The 24209-nt window shown below is 47.9% G+C and overlaps 1 protein-coding gene across 3 annotated transcripts; it reads right to left on the bottom strand.

The window, feature by feature from the left end:
- Positions 1–779: 779 nt before the first annotated feature.
- Positions 780–24209, bottom strand: AGPAT2 (1-acylglycerol-3-phosphate O-acyltransferase 2). 3 transcript variants are annotated; one of them, XM_032767471.2, is made up of 6 exons: positions 23888–24209; positions 10867–11000; positions 8085–8260; positions 7631–7726; positions 5468–5540; positions 780–3523 (listed from the first exon to the last, which is right to left on the bottom strand). In XM_032767471.2, exons 1-6 carry the CDS (start codon positions 24085–24087, stop codon positions 3357–3359), a joined length of 846 nt encoding a protein of 281 aa, XP_032623362.1. In that variant the 5' UTR covers positions 24088–24209; the 3' UTR covers positions 780–3356. The 3 variants fall into 3 exon arrangements, with proteins under 3 accessions (XP_032623362.1, XP_074916738.1, XP_032623363.1); XM_075060637.1 differs by lacking the exon at positions 23888–24209 and adding an exon at positions 21203–21307; XM_032767472.2 differs by lacking the exon at positions 780–3523 and adding an exon at positions 4766–4951 and having other exon boundaries at positions 23888–24163.

Here is a 24209-nt window from a genome sequence, read left to right as displayed (position 1 = left end):
TTCTGCTCCTGTCTCCTGCTGGTGCTTTTACAGGGAGGAGAGGGTACTTACCTTAGGGTTAGGAGAACAGGAGCCCAGGCTGTCCTCTCCCAGACCTTCAGCCACACCTGGGTTTGAAAGTCTTGTGTGCCCAGGAACTGCCTGGCATACACTGCACTGTAGCCATGTGCACCCAGGATGTTACCATGGAGTCCCACCAGTCGGTAGAGATCCGCTTTATATCCAGACATCTGCAGCTGGCCAATGAGATGCGAATCCAAAATCTGTATTGGTGCAGGGCTTTACACACCACATTGTAAACTAGACCTCACTGTAGAAGCTTGGACAAAAAACACCTTTTACTCCCTTATGCAGAGTCATTCAGTCCAGCTCGTTAGCTGCCAAAGCTCACTTGGCCAACCTCACCCCAGCTTTCAGGGCTTGGTTATGAGAACACCAAAGATTTTCTACAAAATTGGTAATTAGGCAGGATCTCTGCAGTAATCCTTACAGCCATGCAATCTTTGACATTTATTGTACACAAACTAACATGTATCCATGTAGTAAATAGCGATGCATTTCAGTGGAAGCAGCAGAAACTGCCTACAGCTTTGCTCCAGACAAGGCTCTCTTTGCCCGTTACCTCACCATGCTCATGGGGCAAACATGTAGCTAGCGACAGAATCTCAAATACCAAAGGGAAAATGGACAATATTGGGTACACTCCCCACCCACAGTAAAAGCTCCTCCAGGCAATAAGTTCAACTTAAACTGGGTTCTAAACAAACTCCACACAAGACTTTCTATTTAAATAACTGCTTTATAAGAATGTACATTTGATCAAACATACATTGTTTAAACGACTAAAAAACAGAACAGCAGACAACTGCCTTTGTGCACGCTCAATCTCTTTTCCCACTTCGGTCATAAACAGACAGACAAATTTATACATCTGATACAGAGTCATCTTTGGCCAAAGAAAAATATCCACCCGTTACAAGCACCCTACCATCCCAACTGCTCACTCTACACAGGAGCTGCTGGGCAGGAGGGTATGAAATCTCCCCAAGAATTTGGATATAGCCACTTTGTCTGCCGTTCTTATGGAAGGAAAAAAAAAGTGCTGCTTTGGATTTCAGAACTGAAGAGCAGGAGGATTGGTTCTGTACTGAAATCAGATTTCAACAGATGGACGCTCGAATATTCATTTGTAAACACGGCTCTAGCTGCAGCTCTGAACCATGTGGAGCTACCTACTCCCAGCATCCTCTATTTGGTTTCTCCCAGTTCTGCATTAGTGCTTTTTAAGCATTCGATTTGGTGTCCTTTATAGAAAAAATAGGAATTCCGTGATTGAGACAGCATCATCATCTCCAATGCCACCCACTGAGCAGGAGGCTTGGGGATGATGCATTGCACAAGATTACTTTACATGAAGAGATGCACTGCCTTTGTCAACTTGAGGCAACATTCCCACAAGGCCTCTAAGCAAATCCCTGGGAGTTTTCATGGTCAAGGCCTGCTCCCCCAGGGAGCATAAACATCTCTGCTGTTACTCCCTTTCAGGAGCTCTATATTTCTACTGCTGGGTGAGGAGAGTCAAACTCAGTTACCAGGAATCCCTCTAGCTGCTATTTCCAGCTGGCAAATTCAGACCGAAGGAAATATTGATTCAGGGCCATAATACCCCTCTCCCATCCAGCATGTTTTACATCTCCAGCACCATGGCTTTCACCTAACACTAACGGTCCTAGTAAGGCTAACATTCTGAGACATGTTTGTATGGCAGGCACTGTCTTTTGGTCGATGTGCAGTGTGTCGAACAGCACAGTATAGCCCTTAGGAAGCAAGAGCAGCAGCGAAGAGTCTAGGTACAAAACCTAGATTAAAAACAACTTTAAACAAAACATTTGAGCACTGAAAGCATTGCAACAAATACCAAGGAAGTGCCACATCTACCCTTCCCTCAGCCCGTCATACCTGGCTCTATCCTAAAGGCAAGCCATCACGTGGAGTACAAGAGTATATACTAAATCAGGGACGCTGGCTGTAATGCAAAACAATGGGGATGAGCAGAGAAGAGTCCCTGTCTCTTGTGGGGTTGTCTCATCCTTTTAGTTTAGTTCTTGGCATGTTAATGCATCACTTACAAACCCCAGGGATTTTGTTTAGAGAGCCTGATGGCTGCCATAATGCAAACCTCTATGGGGATGCTAAGTGTTTAGATAAAAACCTACCAAGACACTATACCACAGGTTTGGTTGAGTGTTTTAGGTTTCCATGTTCCCCCCTCTTACGCCATCCCTAAATGAGTCTGCATGGAGCTTGTCCACTCAGTGGACACAAACTTGACTTCATTAAGGGACAGCATCAAGAGTAGCTGGCCCCATAAGGCCCACCTGTCCTAGCCCAGAGACCCAAAGGAAGCATGTTTAGAGGCCCACCTGAAGAAAGCCTTAGGCTGCAAGATGGCCAGAAGTACTGCTGGGGAATTCACTCTGTCTGGAGAGTGAGCAAGGGACTGACATCTGTACAAAGCTTGCCCCAGGATTTCTGGTAAGAGCATCCTGCACATTTCAGTTCCCTGTTACGACTTGGCCATTCCATCAGGAAGGGGTGAGTGGTTGGTCTCCCATCTTTGTGTCTGAGCAGAATCACAGGTGCTTAGTGTCTTAACAAAAACCCAAACAGGTTGATTTGACAAAAAACAAATTGTGTCTAAAGTGAGATTCGAGGCTGGGAAGAATGGAACTGAGCACTGGGCAGAGACTTTAGAAGCTGGATTTCAGCTGTGAGCAAGATTTCAGCTAGGGCATCAGTCCCTGCCAGTAAGTGTTGGGAATGCACAGCCACAAGAGCAACACCATCTGAACTGCTCCCACCCTCACCTCCTCAAGCACCAACAGCTAGGGACAGGATGAGAGCGAGTTTTAATTATTTGGAGGCTGCAAAGATGTACCTTACACGGTCTTCGGCATCCAATGGATTGGCTGTGGCAAGTACCAGGCTTACAGTGCTCAGTGCCAGGACCTTAACATGGTGTTCTGCAACACCTAGTGTCCCAGCTACCTGAGCGTGGCAGGAGCTCGCAGAAGAGTTCAGAATGGTCACTGCACTAGACATCAGGACAAGAGCCCTTCACTAGCCCTTGTAGGGTGTTTGATAAACTGAGTGCAGCAGACACTTCCCCATGGGAGATAACCCACAAAAAGAGATTCACCGAACAGTAGAACTGGCCCAACAAATGGTGTGTCAACTAAGGTTACCCTAAGCAGAGGTTTAGGATTTGCCCAAACCTGCTGTAAAGGAAGGGGAGAAATCCCTTGGATATTTTGGCAATGGAAATAGGTCCTTTCAGTCCCTGCTATTTGGGAATACTATTGTTGAGGGCCCTGCATTGAGCCGTTCGCCTCACTCGTCATGCCAGATAATCTGAAAAAGGTCTCCCTCATGGTGCAGTAGCATCGCTCCGTGAGGTCCGTGACATCCTCGTCCTTCAGGCCCTTGGTCTCAATTGGCTGGAGCACCTCAACCTGGATTTTACCTAGGAACAAGAGAAGAAACTCAAGTTTTCTGCATTTGGCCATTATATAGTCACAGGGAGGGTGGAGAATGGCTAAAATACCAGTCATAATCCTCATCTTTACAACCCCAGAAGCCCAGCAGACATGGCCATAGACAGCATAGCAAAGCTCGCATGTGCTAGTTACCAGGATCCAGTCTAAATGTACCACTACATCTGCTGTAACAGCCATTAGTGGGGACAGCTCGTTTCCATATGTGTCACAAGGCTGTGTAAAAGGAGTTCCTGGCAGCAGGCACCCACACCCCAAGCATTCATGGCTTCCTATTGCAGGAAATGCTCAAAGAATGGACTATTCTGGCAGAACTTGCGACTCCTTGCCCTGTCCCCAACAGGCTATTGGCAGAGTCTATTGCAAAAAGTCATCGGTGTGACATTTTTAGAAAGTAGGGTAATTTTTGTAGCTGTTACTAACAAAGAATTCTCTAGAGAGGATTGTGACAGCACAACCCACTCATACACAATCAAATAGCGATTAGCATTCAACAGAGCCAATTTCCTTGGACACACGTCGTGTCATGAACGTCAATGTTATGCAACATACATGGCACATGACACCCAGGGTTTAGCATTTCTACATGCAATACCCAAGTCTCTCTCAGGCGCACTCTTGGGAGTGAATTGAACCACCTGGAATAAGATCTAACTCTCTGGGAGCCTTTAGATCCTTGGAGGTATTTGGTGGGATTACAGGGGTGAGTTAATACGTACACAATAAGAGTATAGTTTGAAACAAGATATTTTGACTTGATCTTTAAAGCTTTGCTTCTGCAAGTAAACTACTTCTGCTCCTTTAGGTAGGCCAGAGGGTGTGTAGCTTAATAATCTGCTCAGGTCCCAGTCACTGAAAGCCACAATCAAGCCAAGGTGCTTCACTTGAGGCCAGGCCACTTAGCTCTCAGAGTTGAAGTCATCACATCTTTGATTTGGCTGGGTGATATTTACCTCTTAACCCTCCCACCTATGGGGGCACACATTCATGTGGAAACCATGCAGTCCTGTTTGGCTTTCCCCAGACAGTAAGAAGTGCCAGCGACCCTCCACATGGATGACCAGCAGTACTGTTCTCTGGAGGTGGTTTTTGCTGTGTGGAGCAAGTTTATTTTATTTTTGGTTAATTAAACCAAGAGACCCTGCTGTTGCAACAAGCAAGCCACATACCCCCAGCTGCTCTTCTGCAGCAGCAGGAACCGCTGTGGCATACAATGGCATTTAGGGGACTCAACAGGGCTGCTAAGCACCCACTCAAGGAAAGTAACAATAGCTACTTCTTTCAGAAGTTCCTAGTTCCTCAGTTCTCAGGGTGCCCTTTACAGTCACAAAGGCTGGGTACATCCGTAGGGCAGAGCAGGTGCCTCGGAACCCAGCTAGGACAACACTCAGGAAGTCCTTCGGGGAGAGAATTACAATTCGTTCCTTTGAAGCCAAAAGCTCCTGAGTGAGCAATTAAAGAAACTCCAGCCTCACCTCACAAGAGTGTTTACGAGGCAGCAGGAGACCTTCAGGTGCTCTCTCTTACAGGGCCAGGTGCATTTTGATACTCTTGAGATAACGAGTCAGCCAAAAAGCCAACCCAGTGACCTAGCTTGCATGTGCTGAGGAAGCAGGCCAGAACACAGGAAACATCTGCTGATTATGACAGAACATGCCTGCTGTGCATGACCCAATAGCATCAGGTGCTTTGTTCACCCATTCCTTTGCCCATTATCTACTGCAAGTCTGGGCCAGATGAGAGTTAACTGGACCAGGCCTCAGCCCACAATCTAGTGCAGTAGGGTGCTTACATCTCTCCCTATGCCCCAACTTGTGTAGAGATATTGCTACAAAGGCCCAGAGGTCTTTTGCGGGGAAACCAGAAACACGCAGTCTGCCCATAAACAAGAGGGGTTCAGAGCAGTACAGTACCTGATATAAATAGCTTCTTGGCTGGATTGTAAAACGAAGAGAATGAGGAATAAACCACAGGAATAATCGGAACCTTGGAGGGGAAAAAGAACACCAGGCAGTTAAAGGGTTTTTCTGTATTACAATAGCATGGCAGCAGCCAACACTGAACCCCCATTGTGCTAGGTAGTCTACAAATACAGAACAAGTCCTAACTCTGACTTTGGACTGTAGGCTCATCAACGAATACAGAGGGTAGGAGAAAGTGACCCCATTTTACATATGAGAATGGGGAGAGTAAAAGACTAAGGCCCAGATCTTCAAAAAGGTATTAGGTGCTTAACTCCCATTGAAATCAATGGAAATTAGGCACCTGCACACCTTTGAGGAGTGGGGCCCAAGTGACTTTCCTAAGGTCATGGGAGCTTGCAGCAGGGTTGGGAATTGGCCTGAGGTCTCAGGCTGGTGCTCTAAGCACACAGTTACTCTCCCAAGTCAAAGCCTGGCACCACCATTCTCCTCAGCATGTTTAATCCTGCAATTCCCTAGGCTGATAAGCAGCTCAAACATTCACTGCAAATGCCTCTAAGCACACAAGAGGGGGCAGGTGCTGGTTAAACATTTAGGAATAGGAATCATTGCTTGCAATCATTTCTGAGCAAGGCAATGCCTCTGACAGAGGAAGATGGAGAAGAGGCAGCTATTTTTAATCTGGCACAATATGGAAGATCTACTGTTGGTGACTTGCTGAGAATGTAAATGAAGCCAGCCACCACTTCAGATGTTGTCCTTAGCCCAGTCTCTCGAAATCCATCTTTAATGACTTGTTATTGGGTGGCTAATTTATACATTGATTTGTGGTCTTTAGCTGGAATTGGCTTCTTAAATCACAGGCTCCACACATTAGAGATCAAGGAGGGTGAGACAACTATACAGGAAATAGGTTAAGAGTTACAATCTTAATATTTTCTGCTTCACTGTTGGTTATGGTCCCTTCTGCTCCTGGTATACTAAAGCTTGTTTGCATACGAACATCATGCCCTCCACAAACACAGAATGGACATGAGATATGAAGCAGTGTTTGATTTTTAGAGTCTGGTAGGACTTCCTAAGCCTGAAGAAATCCAGGAGAAAACGGTCTGGCTATTCCGCTTTAAGTGAACTTAGTAAAGTTCTAAATTAGTGGCCCAGGAAACTAGAATCCTCCATGTATCTGCTCAGGAGGCAACTGCACCAGTGCAAGCGTTATCCCCTTCCAGTACGCTGGCAACTATTTAAGTTGTCTTTACCCAATTCTCTCTCTCTTTTAAAGAGGAAAAACAGTCACAGTACAATTGTCACAAAATATGGCCACTTTAGAAGACAGACACAAGTTGATCTTCAGTTGTAGAACATACCATGCTGCAGTTTATTAAACTCATTTAACCAACCACTACGGAGTTGGAAATTAAACTATCCAGACCTCAGCCTGTATAAATTGTGCAGCATTTGTATGTATTGAACCGCATTTTAATCTTGCTTCTTCCAAGACATGGCACTAATCAATCAGTCCCCACCTGCACTGTGCTAAACAACAGACACCACAGCACCTACCAGGTCATCATGCACTATAGAGCAGGCATCACTGAGGAAGTGATTCAGCTGAATAAAGGAAGGATCTAACTGACAAAGGCGGGTTCTAACCCATGTTATTGCAGGCTAGATGTGCGGCTCAGAATTATGACTTTAGAAGCTATATAGCAAGTCAGTAGCAGAAGGAGCCAAGTTAACCAGAATCTGATGATGCTCCATGGGGTTGTTCTGGAGAAGAATGCCACCTACACCATGGTATTGGCTAGCTATCATCTCTGCCCCATGCACCTAGGAGGGCAGTCCCTTATAATCCCTCTGTTCCCCACCCATGTCCCCATAAGCCCATTTATCTGAAAAGTTTCAGGTGCCATTTTCCAAGGAGACTCGCATATTTCTGGGAGCCCAGTGAGAAAGCTCCCTCTCTCTGCAGCTTACTATCTTGGGTGCTCTGAAGACAGTGTTCACGTCAAAGGGCCTGGGTGTCATTTATTATGCTGACATTTTGGACTGCTAAAGAATCCCACGTTGCCAGTATCTGGTCACCACAGATAGACCTTTCACTGGAAGGCCTGTTTAGTGCTTTGGCCTGCGAAAGAAGCCAACAAGCGTTACCTGTGCTTGTACAGCGATATGAAAAGCTCCTTTCTTGAATGGTAACAAGTCACCATTCCCGTTCCTCGTGCCCTCTGGGTATATCCACACCTTCACCTGTAAGACGGGGAGATAAACCATGAATTCCATTTGTCGGCACACCAGAAGTTAGCTGTAGAATTAACCCACATAACCTCTCTAGTGCTAGGTCAGATCATAGATTGCATGCCTCTGTTCCTAGTTTGGAACCCCTCAGAAGATTTTGCTGTGGGATACAGCTACAGCCAGGACTGGCATTTGAAGTCTACGCTAGCCACCAGGTACTAGAGGTCAGACAACAGTTCATAGTATTCCACCCTCCCCCATCTCTTTAATCCAGCAGCTGACTAATGTTCCAGCACAAGCAGCCCTCTACTCCAACAGATGCAAGCAGTGCCCAGCACTCAAAAAACCCATTGGCATATACCGTACTCACGTTCTCATCCAGCATGGTCTGGACAACCCCGGACATCACTGTCTTGGCACTGCTCGTACTCTTCCTGTTAATGAAGATGACGCCACCCAGGTACATTATCAGGCCCACAGGGCCAGTGTACAGCAGCTCCTTCTTGCCGATCTGAACACAGTTATCTGGGAGGATTTCCATCAACCCTAAGCCCCAGGCAAAGGGAGAGTGTAAGAAGCCCACCCACAATAAGCTGTGACAACAAGAACACCCTTCTCTCCACCCACAAACCAGCTCGGCAGCGTACAAGTGACCCAACCCAGGCTTGCTGACAAGCACCCGGAGCAAACAGGTGCAACAGGCTGCATGTACAGGCAGAGCTTTGCAGAGATGATCCCTTGCTGATTCAGATCGCTGGCTCGCAAACCACCATGTGTCTTTCAGCAGCTTTCAGGTATTGGACACTAAAGAGACTGGGGCCTGCCTCCACGGCTCTGCCTCAGGGGCCTCCTTGGTTCTGCAGCAGGAGCATGGCAGAAGGGACCCATGTGCTTGCCACAGCTAGGGGAGCCTTTGCCTCTTTAACAGGGGCTGCAGCCCAGAAAGGTAGTTTTTTTATACATGCACTTACAGGGTGGCAGCAGGAGTCAATGGCTGGAGCAAGGAGCTGTGATGTAGGAGACTCTGCCATCACTCCTCACTTTGCCTTAGACCCGTCCTGCTTACTCCCATGTCTGTAAGATGGGGCTACGACATCACCATCTTTGGATCATCTGTTCCTTCCTAGACTCTAGCTGTGTTTGTACAGCACCTGGCATAATGGATTCCTGGTCCATGACAGACTTCTAAGGCACTATGATGAATAGTAATAATGTAGTCTCAATTGCTGAGCCAGCAGACAGGCTGCAGCTAGAAAGGAGGTGTACCACAGTCTCCTCCTTCGCTCTAAGGGCTCCACTAGCTTATTTTCTGGTTAGTCAAGAGGTTATTTTAAAACAAAAACACAAAAAACAAAAACCCTTTCACTACCCCTGTCATGCTAATGTCATCTATTAAGATGACCAAACCCTTGGCAAGCCAGACAGTGCAACAAGAGGCATTTCAGCTGGACTATTTACCTATGGAAGGATGAAGTGCAGTATCTAGTTACTGTCCCAGCCTGGAGAAAGTGGAAGTATGGCCTCCGGGTGCCACTCCACATACCTCACTGCCTGGCCTGCCTTTTATATCAGGCCATGGGGAGACCTTGGCCTTTACTTCAGGGCAAGGGCAGAAGTACCTTTCCACTAAACTGAAGGCTAAGATTTGACCCATGCCTGTAACTGGGGTGATACAGCTAAATCTGCTCAGAGCCTCAGCAAGCTGTAGTAACAAGTATCCTGCAAGGATCACCAGAGAGCATGGGTGAAGGGAAAAGGGGGCGGGGGGTGTCAAACAGATAGCTAAGGGTTAATGTTTCTTTTACCTGTAAAGGGTTAACAAAGGGAACCAAACACCTGACCAGAGGACCAATCAGGAAACCGGATTTTTCAAAGCTCAGGGAGGAATTTTGGTGTGTGTCTTTGTCTCTGTCTCTCCTGTTCTGTGCCCTTCTTGCTATGAGAGTGATTTCTATCTCCAGCTTTACAATCTTCGTTTCCAAGTATAAGTACAAAAGGTAGAAGAACAATAGGTTTATATGTTTTTTGTATTTACATGTGTGTAGTTGCTGGAATGTTTTATTGTATATCTTTTTGAATAAGGCTGTTTAATTCATTTTCTTTTAAGAAATTGACCCTGTATATTCGTCAACCTTCGATACAAGAGAACATTTTTATGTCCTTTTCTTTCTTTTAAAAACCTGTTTGAGTTTTTATCTGGTTTAGGCTAAGGAACGAAGGAGGGGGAAATCTCTGTGTGTTAGATTGACTAGGTTTGAATCTGCATAGCCTCTGGGTGAGGGGAGAGACACAATCTTCTGGGTTTGTGTTTCAAGGAATTGAAGCAGGGAAATCTCCTAGTGTACCCAGGGTGGGAAAAATCTGGGGAGGTAAAGAGCAGGAAGGAAGTGGTATTTCCCTTTTTGTAAACTCAGGAATCTGAGTCTTGGGGTCCCCCAGGGAAGGTTTGGGGAGGACCAGAGGGCACCAGAGACTGGAAATCTGGCTGGTGGCAGCACTATCAGATCTAAGCTGGTAATTAAGCTTAGAGGATTTATGCTAGCACCCACATTTTGGACAACTAGGTTCAGATTGGGATTTATGCTTGGGGCTGTGGGGGGGGGGGCAGCCACATTCTTCTCCCCAGAGGACACACAGCCAGTCAGTGACAGTTCAGACTAGGACTCATACCTCTGCTCTAAGTCACACCAAATCCCTCATGTGCCTGTGTTTGATTATCTCACAGCTGTTCTTACATCTGCCTCTGAAGCAATTGCTGGTGATCACAGTCATGGACCAGACACTGGACTAGATGGACCTTGGCTCTGATCCAGTCTGACAATACCTAGATTGCTATGTACCAGGCTCTTCTACTGCTCTGTTGAAAGCACCTGAACCACAAGAATACCCCTCCCTGCTCACCCAATACCCCATTACGCTGTGCATCTCTCCCCTCAAGACACTGCTGTAGTTTTCAACACCACACGTGGCAATTCCTGTAGGCAGAACTGGCTGACGCACTTTGTGACATACAGGCAGGTCTCCTGGAGCCTACAAGGCTTGGAGACTTCCAAATCTGGGACAAGCACAGGATTTCCCAAACAGCAAAGCTAGGTGCACCCAATAGTTCACTTTCAGACGGGACAGCTTCTTTTCCAACCCAAACAACTCACCCATCATGTCCAGGATGCTCTGATGGTTTGACACGATGACACATGGCCTCTCGATCTGGAAGTTCTCCAGTCCTTTCACCTCAAATCTCAGGCCATAAATATACTTGAAGGTCTTAACGATATTTTTGATGATTCTGCATAGAAGAGAGAAGAGAAGTCAGAGGCCAGCAGGTCTCATGGAGTTGATAGTGTCTGCATTACTGTGTGGAAGACGCAGCAGTAGCACAGCAGAAAGAATCTGTTAAGCCAGAGGAACAGGCTTAAGGACCAAAAAAAAGGGGTCAACACTTCCCTCATTTACCTGCCCTCACACATGTCCTGGGATGTCCCTGCACGAGCTGGAAGCTGCCTAATTTGCCCTGTAGTTTATTAGGAGGGGCAGGAACATGTAATGTCCTTCAATTCCTGTTCCAAACAGTTGTCACATAACCCCACTCTCATCAACAGCCTCCCCCCACAAGGTCTTATGCAAAGGTATCTTTGGAGCAGCTTCCTCCGAGCAGTACAGCACACAGTTCTGCAGAACAGTTGCCCTCCCACATCAGAGGTGTGCAGAGAAGCAGTGAATCCCTCATAGAACACTTTAGTGCCAAGGCAAGTCAATCAAACTACCCTTTGCTCTCCCACTGACACCAGCACTCTGCCGCAGGCCTGCTGCACTCCAAAAAGGTGCGACATTCTTCCCCAGTCTGGGAAATTGCTTTGACTTTCTCAGTCCAAGCTACATCACTGAACGGCCCATATAAGTGAAGGGCCAACAAGTGATCTACAGAGTTCACTGATCAAACACACGAATGACAGGATTTTGTAGAACTCACTCTGGAAGTCATATTTGTTACTTCTCTTCACCTCTGTTTGTACCATCATTGTAAGACACTGCCATCTGCAGGGGAAAAGCTTTCTCTAGCGAAACAGCCCACTACAGGAACCAGTTCAGTAGATTCACCACCTGCCATCTTCCAGCATGCACAATGACTAGCCATGGTGCATCAGCCCTTATGTAATGCTACTTGAGATATCAGCCTAATGCAACTGATTTGGAGAGATGTTCACTCCAAGGAGCTTTGTGGGAAGGCATAGAGCAGCTTGGGATCCTTCTCAGTGCCATCTTGGCCAGTGATTCCTGACAAAGAAGCAAGGGTCCAATCCCACAATGAACCCCGAGGAGAGCTCCCTATCTGTAGGGAGCACCACTGTCTTCAGTGGGGCTCCCCATACAGGTACAGGGGTCCAGCCGTGCAAACCCCATTGCTGCACTGGGCAGAGCTGCTTCAGAAGTTCTGGCAAGAGAAAAGTGGTTTCTTGAACCTGCTGCAGATGGGCCATGCCAGCCCCACCGTTGGGTTTCCCCAACACGCTCCATCTTGCCTGTTGCTTTAGACTGTGGGCACTTTAGGGCGGGAGCCACGTTTCCAGGAGAGCTCAGCACCCAGTGACAAGAGACTGCGCTGAGCACTTATGATGTGACTCTGTTTCGGGCTGAGCGCCCTACAGCATAAGCAGTCACTGTTGTTGCTGTAAATTGGCTCCCTTGGTTTCAATCTGGAAACAGGTGGATTAGTTTCTAGTAAACAAAGTGAGAGTTTGGCTGTTTGCTGAGCGAGTTCCATGGAGCAGAGACAGGTGACATGTGCAGACTCAAGAACCAAGACCCCACCCCGTACAAGGACATATGCTAGCTCCCTGCCAGCAAGCAGAGATTAGAGTGCTGCTCCTACCACTCATACAGCTGGGTGGAGTTTAAAGAGCCCTTATGGAATTAAGTGCCATGCCAGAGTTTTGTTTAGATTAAGGTTAGCAGGTAAAAGCCAGAACTTCCAACTGCCAGCCTCCCATCCCTCTTCCCGGCATGCCACAGGGCTGGGACGAACAGAACGACACAGGGCTGGGAGCCCTCAGCAGCTACCACAGAGATGAGCTGCCCAAACAGTGCTAGGACCTATGCAAAGAGCCTGCTGTGGTGAATAAACCCCCCATTGCCCTGCTCCAATGCTCAGCCCTACACCTCCTGCATAACAGTTATGGGGGTCAGGGCATGGAGCAGTCAGTAGGCATCCCCATCAGAGAGGCAGAGGAAGCAAGCACCTCTGTTGGGAGCATGCTAGAAACTAACAGCCTCCTTCAGCAGATGTAGGGAATAAGAGATGGGTGTGTGTGTAAAAAACTTGAACGCGGGCTGCTTTTGTTTTAGTGTTTAAGTGCTGGAGAATCTCACACTGTCATGCATACGCCGCTTAAGAATGTGTGTTTGGATCTGTGCTTAGAAGCCAAAGAGGTGGGCCAGGGTTCCCCGAGCTCAGAATTGGAGTGTGGAGCCCAGAGATCAGCTGGCCACCACATACTGGCTGTTTCAGGTGGGGCGGGGGGGGGGGTGGTACTGCTGCCTAGAGAGGAAGATGAAGGTGTGACAGCATGTATGGAACCTGGGATAAGCGTATTTCATGCTCCCCTAATGCTGGCAGGGGAAGGAAAGAGAGGGGTGTCTTGTGGCTCTCAGCTTGGGGGCACAAGGAGCTAACACCATAACCAGACCGTCTCACACCATGGGCAGCAGCAGCTGCTCTCCTCCCTTTCCTCCTGAACATGCCAGACAGCCTGGCACAGCCCCACTTGCTGAGACTGAAGTTCCCCCCACCTCCCCTGCACATCTGGCTTAAGACTGCGTGAGTTGGGCATTTTCACTCTCTAATAAGCACCCCCAGCAAAAGAGGGCCATTTCCAAAGCTCCTGCTGGCTGACATCGGCACGAAGCAGCAATTCTTTAGCTAGACCAGGCAAAGGTTGCAGTTTCATTTGTGCTCACATAGCATCTTCTGTCAGCACAACTGTTTGCACAGCCGCGCCCACCTCCTGGGCCTACCTTGGCTGAATGCCTTCTATCTCACAGCCCAGGGGCATTCACACAGAGCAGCATGCTCCGGGATGCTTTACCTTCCAGCTCTGCCCAGAAAGCTGGCTAAAGCAGATTATAAACAAGGCTAGCAATTCCTACTCTCCATAGGAAACAAAACATAAGACCATCCATCCATGTCCCAAGCTAGACCTCTGTTAGGGAGTGAGTTGCCATGGTTACTAGCAGAGTTTTAGCCACACAAGCCACCAGGCCTGCAGTTGGTCACAAGCACCCCTGTCCATGCTACACATTAGGGTTCTCTCCTCCCTAACACCTCCACCTAGCTCTTACATGGTACTTTTCATCTGTAGACCTCAGAACCCTTTATAAAGGATGTCAGCATTATCCTTATTTTACAGATATGGAAACTGAGGCCTGGGACCAACAGATCAGGGACAGAGCCAGGAACAGAACCCAGTTCTCTCAAGTCCACATCCTCTATCTGCTAGGACACCCCTCGATGCACTTCTCCCTCTCTACCTGGATTCTCTTCATTACAGCATGGCTTCTGGGAGGGGACCACTCCGTTCCTCCCAGCCCCTGCACCCTCAGGAAAGTACAGTTTCATTCAGAGTCCAACTAGATTGGAGATAACTCTGCAAGTAGTTTTGGCTTGGACTGGACAGACTGGGGCTTTTACAACTAGCTAGTGGGACACCGGAAGCAGACAACTCGAGGGAGAATACATGGGGCACTGTGCCAGCACTAGAGCTGGTCATGATGGGTTCTTCCTCTGCAGAAAATTGACAATTTTTCACATGTTCAAGTTTTCCCACAGGAAGAGTCCAACTGGTCAAAACACCAGATTCAGGCAAAGCTGTTTCTGACAAAAAACAAAACGAGAAGCAGCAGCAGCTTTCTGCAAAGATTCTCATTTTGTCAAAACATGATTTTCTATTAAAGCTGATTGAAACGTCTGACTAGCCCGACTCAGCAGCTACTTGTTTTCCTAGATAGAAGCAAGGTCAGGAGAGGGCAACTTCTCTTGCTGCATTACTACTAAATCCTATTGATTTAGAGTTACTAGAGAGATGCTGAGCAAGGCAGCAGGAGTCCCTGACAGGACAGCACTCACTCCCCAGACCAGTCAGGTCAGCAGAACACCCAATGTGGTTTGATACTGGCAGGACTGGTGCTAGGAGACTCAAGTCCTTGATCTACCAGACACAGCTCAGGAAACAAAACGTGAGCACCTCTGCATAGCACTGATCCCAACACAGCAGGGCCGGTCAGTCCTGATGCCCGTAGCCTACCCTGCACAGTATCTATGCCAAGACTTGGGAGAACGCCCTACTTCCTGCCAGCTGCAGGAGTGGTTTGTACCAGGAACATCGACCCACAGCAAATCACGGCCCAAGGACAGGCCTGCAGGAAACCAACTGGCCTCCAGGATGAAGCTAATGGTGCTGGTCTGGTAAACTGCAAATAAAGTAGGTTTCCTTTTTTCTGGTTCTCAGAGTGTCCGAATGAGATAGTGCTCCATCCACACAAACAAACTTCCAGTGATTACCAACCCAGACTGCATTCAAGTCTGCTTCTGGACAGATCATTTTACTACTAAGAGTAACGAACAGGAGACTGTGCATGCTCGGTCTGAGCAATTGCCAAACACACACACTCACTAGTTCTTTGCAGAAATCAGAGGCAAAGGTTTAGCCCATTTGTCTCACTCTAGGCACACAATCAAAAGGATTGTGTAGTGAGGTTACGAGAGCCAACGTGACGCAGTCAGCACAAGGATCACCAGTTATCCTAGCCATGAGAATGACCCAATTTCCAACCCCACCTCCCTTCCATCTCCAAACCAGAGGAGAGGTCACTGCTCTGGAAACTAGGGCTCTGCAGAAAGCAGCAGCAGGAGCTGGTTACACATTACTTAAGGGCACATACTGGCAAGAATGAGGGGGTGGCTTGATGTGGTAAGAGAAAGGTTAAAGTTGCACAACACGTGAAGAGGTTGTCCTAAAACTGCTCAGACCACAAGGGGTGACGTACTGATCTGGAGCAGTGCCAGAGCACACAGGGCCCGACTCATTCAGCTACACTAATCAGGCAAGAGGAGGGGCATTACGGCTAGGAGGTCCTCCAGTACATGTGGTGACAGCATTACAAGAGTCATAAGCCTCATAGGAAACAGCATTCCTTTATTTCCACTCCTTAGGTGGGGTGACTAGGGGTCTCCGCCAGCACAGCTACACGGTCCAGGCTTTGTAGTCTGTTGTATAGATAAATCCTGGGTCTTCCTTCAGTCCCTGACCCTGCTGGTGCTCAGTCGTATGGAGTAGCTGCTGTACTAAACTGACCTGACAGTTTTCAAGGCTGCCCAAAGGGTTAGAAAGAGCAGCCAACCTGCTGCAGCTTCCTCAGATCCCAGATGTCACTCCAGGGTCTCTGCTATGTGTGTGTTTAAACTGCACTGGATCAGGTGTGCTCACTTCAGGTTTGTAAAGTTCTTTCCAACACTACATGCCACAGTCCAAGTTCTTATTTTAAGACGAGACGCTTACATTCTGCACAAGTCACAGACACTCACCAGAGAAAGCTTCCTGACCACCAGACTGGATTTCACAAGCCTCAACAATCACACTTGATTGTGAAACTAAAACATTAAGTCTAATTAGTCAGCCAACATGTTATCAGAGACCTGACAATGTATTTCCAAGGGTATGTCTACACCGCAATTAAAGCCCCTGCAGCTGGCCTGTGCCATCTGACTCAGGCTCACAGAGCTCAGGTTGTGGGGCTCTTTAATTGCAGCATAAATGCTGGTGCCCGGACTCTAGGACCCTGTGAGGTGGCAGGGTCCCAGAACTCTGGTGCAGACCCTCCACGCCACAATTAAAACAGCCCCATAGCCTGAGCCCCATGCGCCTGTGTCAGTCGGCACAGGCCAACTGCGGGTGTTTAACTGCAGTGCACACATCCCCTTAGGTACCAAAATATATCGTCAATGCAGGATGCATTTCATGGGGCAGGCTACATGTTGGCAGCTTTAATGAGATTTCACAGTCGGCTGTGTAACAAGTGACATCTGAGCCTCACACTGCCATATAGTGACCTCTTCTCAGTCATGTTGGGTTTGGCATTATGGAACCAGGAGCTGAATCAGCAGCTGGGGCAAGGATCTCTGTACCAGGCCATAAAGTCTGCCACGGCTATCTCTGAGCTGCAGACATCATTCAGTCAACTTTCATCAGTGCAGGTTAAACCTTAATCCATTAGTCTAGGTGCAGAGACTAGAGAATGAGGCCAGGGGGATATACCAGGAGACTGGTGCTAAAGGTTAAAAGCCAAAATCTACACACTTACTCCCCATACTGTGACCCCTCCACCCTCCCATACGTGTGCATGCGCACGCACACCCCACCCCTACCTTTCTTACCACCTATGGAGACTGAGAAGAAACTGCACTGACTTCAGTGCAGCTACCTGAAGACAGCAGTTGGGGAATCACTGGCACCTGAGTACAGAATTAACCCAGCAGACATTTGGGTCCCATAATCCAAAATTTTAATCCAGATCTTCTGTGAGTGCACAGACCACACTTCTTCAGTTCATTTGGATCAGGGCTTAAACACAGAGCTGAATTAGGTACTAACTGCTTCCAGAAATTCCAGGGCACAGAACTATTTCACGTACACACACACACACACCAGAGTTCAGCTGTGCTCAACACACCAGCCCCAAAACTAACTTCCAGTTCTGCTGTAAAGCCTGGCATCCTGCCTTTCCCAGAAAGGACAGGTCAGCGCAGCCCCTTATCTACAGCAATAGCATATTCGGCACCAAACAGGAGACACAACATGGATACTCTCCCCCTCCCAGCAAGGGACTTGACTCACATACTATCCGGGAAGCTGCTATGCCAAAAAGTCCATCATTCAGCATGTGCAATCTGCCTCAGTGGAGCTGGACTTCAAAATAAGCTGACCTTTGTTCTAACCAGAACAAGTTAAAGCCATGAGTTGTCTCCTGCCCCCAGCTTTCCTCAGGAGGCAGTTTGCCTCTACACAGGCCCAGCACTACCTGCCACCCCTGGGGTCCTGGAAGGTTGTTTGTTTAACTCATGATACCCAGGGGCCCCAAAATACCCACTTATCTCCCCTACCCCCCACAATAATTGGACCCCAGAACCAGCCCTGCCTCTAGGTGTAGCATTATGGCAGAGGGGTTCCCTACTAAAAGAAGGGTAGGCAAAGATGGCAGTGTCGTCTGGCGGACAGCAGGAGTTCGAGTTCCTAGGCTCCACTCCCACACTTGACAATAACTCTTTTTGGGTGCCCAGGGCTGGCCCATTAGGGGCCAGCTGACTCTGGCTCACAGGGTTCAGGCTGCCATCCTGTTTAATTGCAGTGTAGATTTCCAGGCTCTAGGAGCCTGTGAGGTGGGAGGGTCCCAGAGCTTAGGCAACGGCCCAAACCACAATTAAACAGCCCCAGAGCCCGGGCCTGCTGAAGGTTTTTAATTGCAGTGCAGACATACCCTTCGCAGTCCTTAGAGCCTCTGTGCCCCACATCTATAAAAAGCATGATACTCTGGATGAAAAGACTAAGCTCAATGATGAGAGTTACTATCATGTACAATCAGAGAGCCAGGGTATTGGCACGTCTCAGAGGGAAGTACCCTGCTAACACGGCACAATACATTCAGAGTTCATAGACTGCAAAGCAAGTCATCATACGCCTGCCGGGATGTAGGACCACCACTAGGCAGCTAGTGCAGCAGTTGCTTGCACCAGCATGCTGCTTGTGTAATATACATTTACAATTAAACAAGGAGTCCGGTGGTACCTTAAAGGCTAACAGATTTATTTGGGCAGATTTGTTAGCCTTTAAGGTGCCACCAGACTCCTTGTCGTTTGTGGATACAGACTAACACAGCTACCCTCTGATAATTTACAATTAAAGGGGCACCGTTGTGTAGTTTAACTACAAGAGACACAGTTCTATAACCTTCTGAATCTTAATGGAATCACTTCCACTGGGCTTTTAACTCCATGAAAGACAGTTCTACTTGGATCATTTCTCAGGGGCATTTGTAACCGCAGAAATGTGTTAGGTCCGTTGTGTATAGCCTTTACAGCACGCAGGGCCATGCTGGCAATATCCCAGGAAGTGGAGGACAGCAGCTTATTTGTATACATTTACATGCATTGAATCACCACATTCCCCATCCTAAACACAGTTAGAGGAAGCACAATACTTGGATATCGTAATAGTTACACCTTGTCTTCAGTTTCCCCATGTGCTACTTCTGTCCTCTGCTCACTCTCTTGCCTGCATTCCTGCTATGCAAGTCACTATTCTCGCTGGCCTCAACTCCCCACCCACCTGGGTGAAAAAATCTTTCAGACCCACCCCTCACCCGGGAAGGCCAAGCCCATCACTCCAGTGATCGGAAGAAGTGCAGGCTCTTGACCCTCCCACCAAACTTGCACTGCAATTTTGCTTCCCTGTCCCACCTCTCCCCTTCACACATGTAGGCAAGGGAAATGAGACCAGAGTAACTGAGATGTTTGGGTGGCGGGCGGTATACTGACAGACAGACAGCAGTGCCAAACAAGGATAAGTCAGTCAGCTCTCCAAAGAATGCTTGCTGGAGAAGGGAAAGCCCTTGAATAGTGGTGTCTTTCTGAAGTGAAAGTCTTCAGACCAAGTGTTGTAACTACAAATGCTAGGACAGCATAAAGACCATTTCCCCAATGTGCTGATATTTTTTACCTATAGCTACAGAACCCTTTTGGCTGTTTATCAAGGCAACAGAACTTTGGAGAGACAGATCAACAAAACAAAAACTTGACAGGCCACACAGAAGCCAGGATCTCAACATACACATCGGAGAGTGGTGAAAGATTCAGAGTTACAGTCAATGACCCAAGGAAATTTTCAAACATCTACTTGTAGCGTGACTTTCCCTTCAAGTACAGCGGTTGCTTTGACAACACTAGAACACTGCCTTGGAGGTCAAATGAAGTACAATTAGATTTTTCTTCCTTCCTCCAGATCTAAAGAGAGGTCATGGTAGCAAGATTAACAGCAAGAGCTCAGGAGAAGAAGTTTTTGCTTTTATAGAAGTACTTTTGTATCAAGCACACTTTCAGCCTGCTTTGAAAGGACAGTTGTATATTCTCAATAGATTGAAATGTCTTTCAGTTTTGTGGTGGTTCCTACAAGCCCTTCCGTAGCCTCAGCTAAAGTATTTTGTATATACTTTTGCAGAAATATTCTTTAGCCAAATAATATTGGTTCTTGTTAGACTAGTGTTCTGTAAGAGACATCTATTGGCTGTTTACATATACAGCTAAGTCAGGTGCCAGCAGACAACATGCAGTGTGGTTCCTGGGTTTTGTGAGACCAGTATCTGTTGTTGTGCACTATGAACGGCTTAAGAGGCGCACACAAAGGATGCAGGAATTGTTATGTGCAGCTCAAGGGAACACTGGGTGGACTATTCCTATCTCTGGCCACGGCAGGCCACTGCTGTGAAAAGGTACACAGCAGTTATCAGGGCACTGCTTTGACAGCTACAACTTTGCATTTAAAATACAGATGTGAAGCATGCAGGGAAAAGACCATTCTGAATCAAGTCATTTTGCTCATATGCAAGATCAACACAGAGTAGCTTGCTGCTGCATCCCAGATTACATCATGTACCTACTGGACTTTGGCTAGGACTCCAAAAGGTTAACATCCCTACACTTCAGAAGAGGGTCAGCTTAGACACCTACCGGTCAGTCTCGTGTTTTCATACCTTATTCAGAAGACAGCACTTCCAGCTACATACTTTAGAAAGTTAACAGACAAAAATGACAGTTTTAAGCATCAGGATAAATCTGTGTTTGCTCTTTGAAAACCCTTTTGGTTGCTCACAAGATTATAATTAAACTCATATGACCACAATGCAGAAGCGCCCTCACACTAGAGTGAAACAGCAGCAATTATGGATTAAACTAGTTTATGAGGAGTGGGGAGGCATGGGGAAAGATGCCTATGGCAACTGACATAAAAATGAAGCTGCCACAGAGATAACAGAAGCAGAATCTGGTGGCCATGCTCCAACATACAGACAAGAGCAAAGAGACACACTTCTTTCAGAAGCAACAGCTATAACTGTACATGGACATATTTGGGGAATAAGAATATTTAACCTTGCTTGAGCAGGTATCCCAAGGATTGTTTAAAAAGCCAGCAGCCCTTTGACAGCAAGACTGCCAATAGAGCCAAGCGGAGTCAGCATGGGGTTAGCAACAGTAGGGAAATTTCTACAACAGTATTTCCCTGTTGAGGAAGAGGCTTTGTGGCCCTGCTCCAATTCAATACAGTACTGTCAGTTACCGGACTAGCTGCACCTCTGAACACTTGCTGGTCTGAGTGCACCTCTCATGCCTTAGCCTCCTGCCTTTACCTCTCCTGGGGTGGAATCCCACAATTTTCCCATTCTTACCTAGGGGCCGGTCTATCAGCCATTCTTATCCTGCAGATTTGACTGTGTTTGGCTGGACTCTGAAGGTGTAGGACCAATAGTTTACAGATTCTACGGTGACAAAACAGCCTTCTGCAATATAAACAATACTTGGTTTTAAGTAGAAACAAAGCATTTAGATTTCAAAAGTCTACCAGCATGTCTATCTTACTGAAAGATCCCCTGGTGGTAACTAGGTAGGCCTAGCTAATACAGACACCTTAGCAGGTTCCTGCATCCCAGTCTGGCTTGCCAAAATACACCCCATCACTGACAGCGTTTGTAAATTCTTCCAGTGGCCTGTATTCTCAGGCCTTTTCCTGTCCTGGCATCATCTTCTAACTCAAGTGTTTGTAAGAAGTGGCTTGTCTTTAGCCATTTTCTCCCCTTCCTGCTTGTTTCTCCCTACCCCAGCCCTCCATTAAACTAAACCAATACTATCATATTTAAGCATCCCAGTAACCCAGGCAACATACAGTAGTCATTCATTATTGCACAGCCACTCTAAATCAGGGTTAGTCAATAGGCAAATGAGCACTAAATCTGGACAACCAGATGCTTTTGAACAGACCTCAAAAAATATTTACTTATTTTTTGTTCACAGAAAAAATAAAAATAATTGACTATCCCTGCTCTAAATCCATCACACCTGCACCTTAGCTCCCTGCTACCACAATGGATATTTCACATTTGTAGATTTCTGGGAAGTGGTCAGGGCACATATGTGCCTGTAACAGGAAATGGTAACATAGAGTCTCTTTTCAGTTGCCCTCCCTGCTTCTTCCCCACCCCGCCCGCTAGTTCCACCAAGACACTTGTTTAGTCAGAAGATCTCTCTCTCAAGTAAATCAGGACAGTGATAGGAAGTTCTACAGCCATCTTCAGCTTGCCTGGACTCTATACAACACCACTTTCAGCAGTGCCAGAGTGAACACGATCAAGATATTACAGCTGTGAAAGTCCCAAGTGTTCTCAAAAGCCCATGACTAAGCATTTTCCCAAAGATCCTCACCCCAAGCAGGGCTGAACATGGTCAGAATCAGAGCCGCATACCTCTAAGTGTAGCACTGGTGCCGTAATACAAACAGAAGTTTTATCTTTTCCACTAACAGAAGCTGGTCCAATGAAGTACAAGCTTTTGAGCTACACAGAGCTCTTCTTCAGGTCTGGACAAGGAAGTGGGGTATCTGAGCTACATGCAGGTTGGGAAAGATTGTTAAGCAGAGGCAAAACAAGTCATGATGCCAACTGGCACAGGTTACCTAGGCCCGAATACAGCTCACTAGCTTTCTTTAGAGACTGGAATAAACCAGGAAAAAAAAATACATTAAGTGACTTCCCAGCTATCACATCTTCCTTTAGCACTTTCAGTCATCAGGTGCACTATTGTGTAAGTAAGTGACGAGTTACTCAATCTAACAGATCGCCCCACTCAGTCGGTTGTGTTTGACTGTAGGCAATGAGGTGGATAAAAAACTGAACAGATTAAAACGGCTCGAGGAGTACAGTGTTTAGAAAACCTCTGTCTAACTAATACATGTTCTCCAACTAGCAACTGAGTGCATTAAACCTACAGAAAATCCACACTCACTTCAAAACAAAACTACTACACATGTAAGAAGCAGAAAAGAGGACATTCTAATAATAAAGAAAGATTCCCAAGTATGTTTACAGTGCAGATCACATCTTAATAGAAACTTCATGGAGCTCTCTCCTTCATAACCACACAGGTCACCTCCCTGCCAATTTGCAATAGCTTTAACATCCTTGGGGCTGCAACAGTAATTGGTTACAGGGACAAACAAGGGTAGGAATGTATTTTTAGCCACCACACCTTCTAATACAGTTTAATAGCTGGAAAGGAAGAGAGCCAGCACCCTGTGGCCTGACATCCCTTGGCAAGCTACCTGTGGTAAGTGGGCCACAGTTCAGTAGCCCACAGTAGCTAACCGGCAGTTAAAAGCTGTCAGCGTTTTGGTTGGAAGCCTCTAAGGAAGAGGCAGGAGAGGGGAAGAAGCATTAACATCCTAGTTCTTCCTCCTCCAAGTGTTGCCTGCTACCAAGGCTTGTAAGCCACCTGTATTAGTCTCCTCTTGCTCAAGTCATTCCGAGCTGTCACAAGACAGGATTTGTGAGCGAGCTGTTGCTCTGACAGCAAAGGATTGCAGCACCATGACTACTGGATGGGGCCCATCGCTGAAGGAAGGGGAGGACAGTCGGTCTAGGAAGAGGACAACGCCAGGGTTACAACACCGGGCTAGTTTTGGGGCACAGAGAGGGCGTGCAGCCTTTCAACAGCTGCCACCCCAAACAAGCAGACAGGCTGGTAGCAGGCCAGGCGGCACAGAGGAGTTTTAACAAGCGCCCCTCTGAGGCCCTGTCACACCCGGCTGGCAAACAAGCCCCCTTTAAAGTGCTGAGCTCCCCCCGCCCGGGAGCAGGTGCCAGAGCAGGTCAGCGGGGCAGGGGAGCTGGCGGGTCCCAAGGGGGGCACACGCGTGAGCAGCACCCCGAAGGGCACAACCAAGGCCCCCACCGCTCAGCAGGTTTCCCCCCACCCCGTCCCGGCTGCCCGGCGGGGACTCGGCCGCCCCGCTCCCCACCGGAGACCGCGCGGGGGGCTTCCCCAGCCGGCTCGGGGACCGGCCCCTCTCCCGCCGCACTCGCCTCATGTTGCGCACGGTGCGGCCGCCGTGCCGCAGCAGGCAGAGCGGGACGGCCAGCGCCGAGGCCACCACGCACAGGACGCAGTAGAAGCCGATCTTGAGCTGGAAGTGGGCGGCGGGGCTGAGCGCCAGGAGCGCGGGCAGCAGCAGGAGCAGCAGCAGCAGCAGGGCTGCGCCCCCCAGCAGCCAGCTCGGCTCCATGCCGGCCGGCCGGGGCGGGGGTGCCCGGCGGGGATCCTCGTAGCCGGGCGAAATCAGCCCCGAACTAAACCCAGGCCGCCAAGGGGCGGCCCCTGCCGCCCTTAAGGGGCGGTTCGCGCACC

The sequence above is a fragment of the Chelonoidis abingdonii genome, chromosome 24, assembly GCF_003597395.2.
Source record: "Chelonoidis abingdonii isolate Lonesome George chromosome 24, CheloAbing_2.0, whole genome shotgun sequence".
In the NCBI taxonomy this organism is placed as follows: Eukaryota; Metazoa; Chordata; order Testudines; family Testudinidae; genus Chelonoidis; species Chelonoidis abingdonii.
Note: the sequence above shows the minus strand (reverse complement) of the source record. Positions and strands in the feature narration are given on the sequence as shown.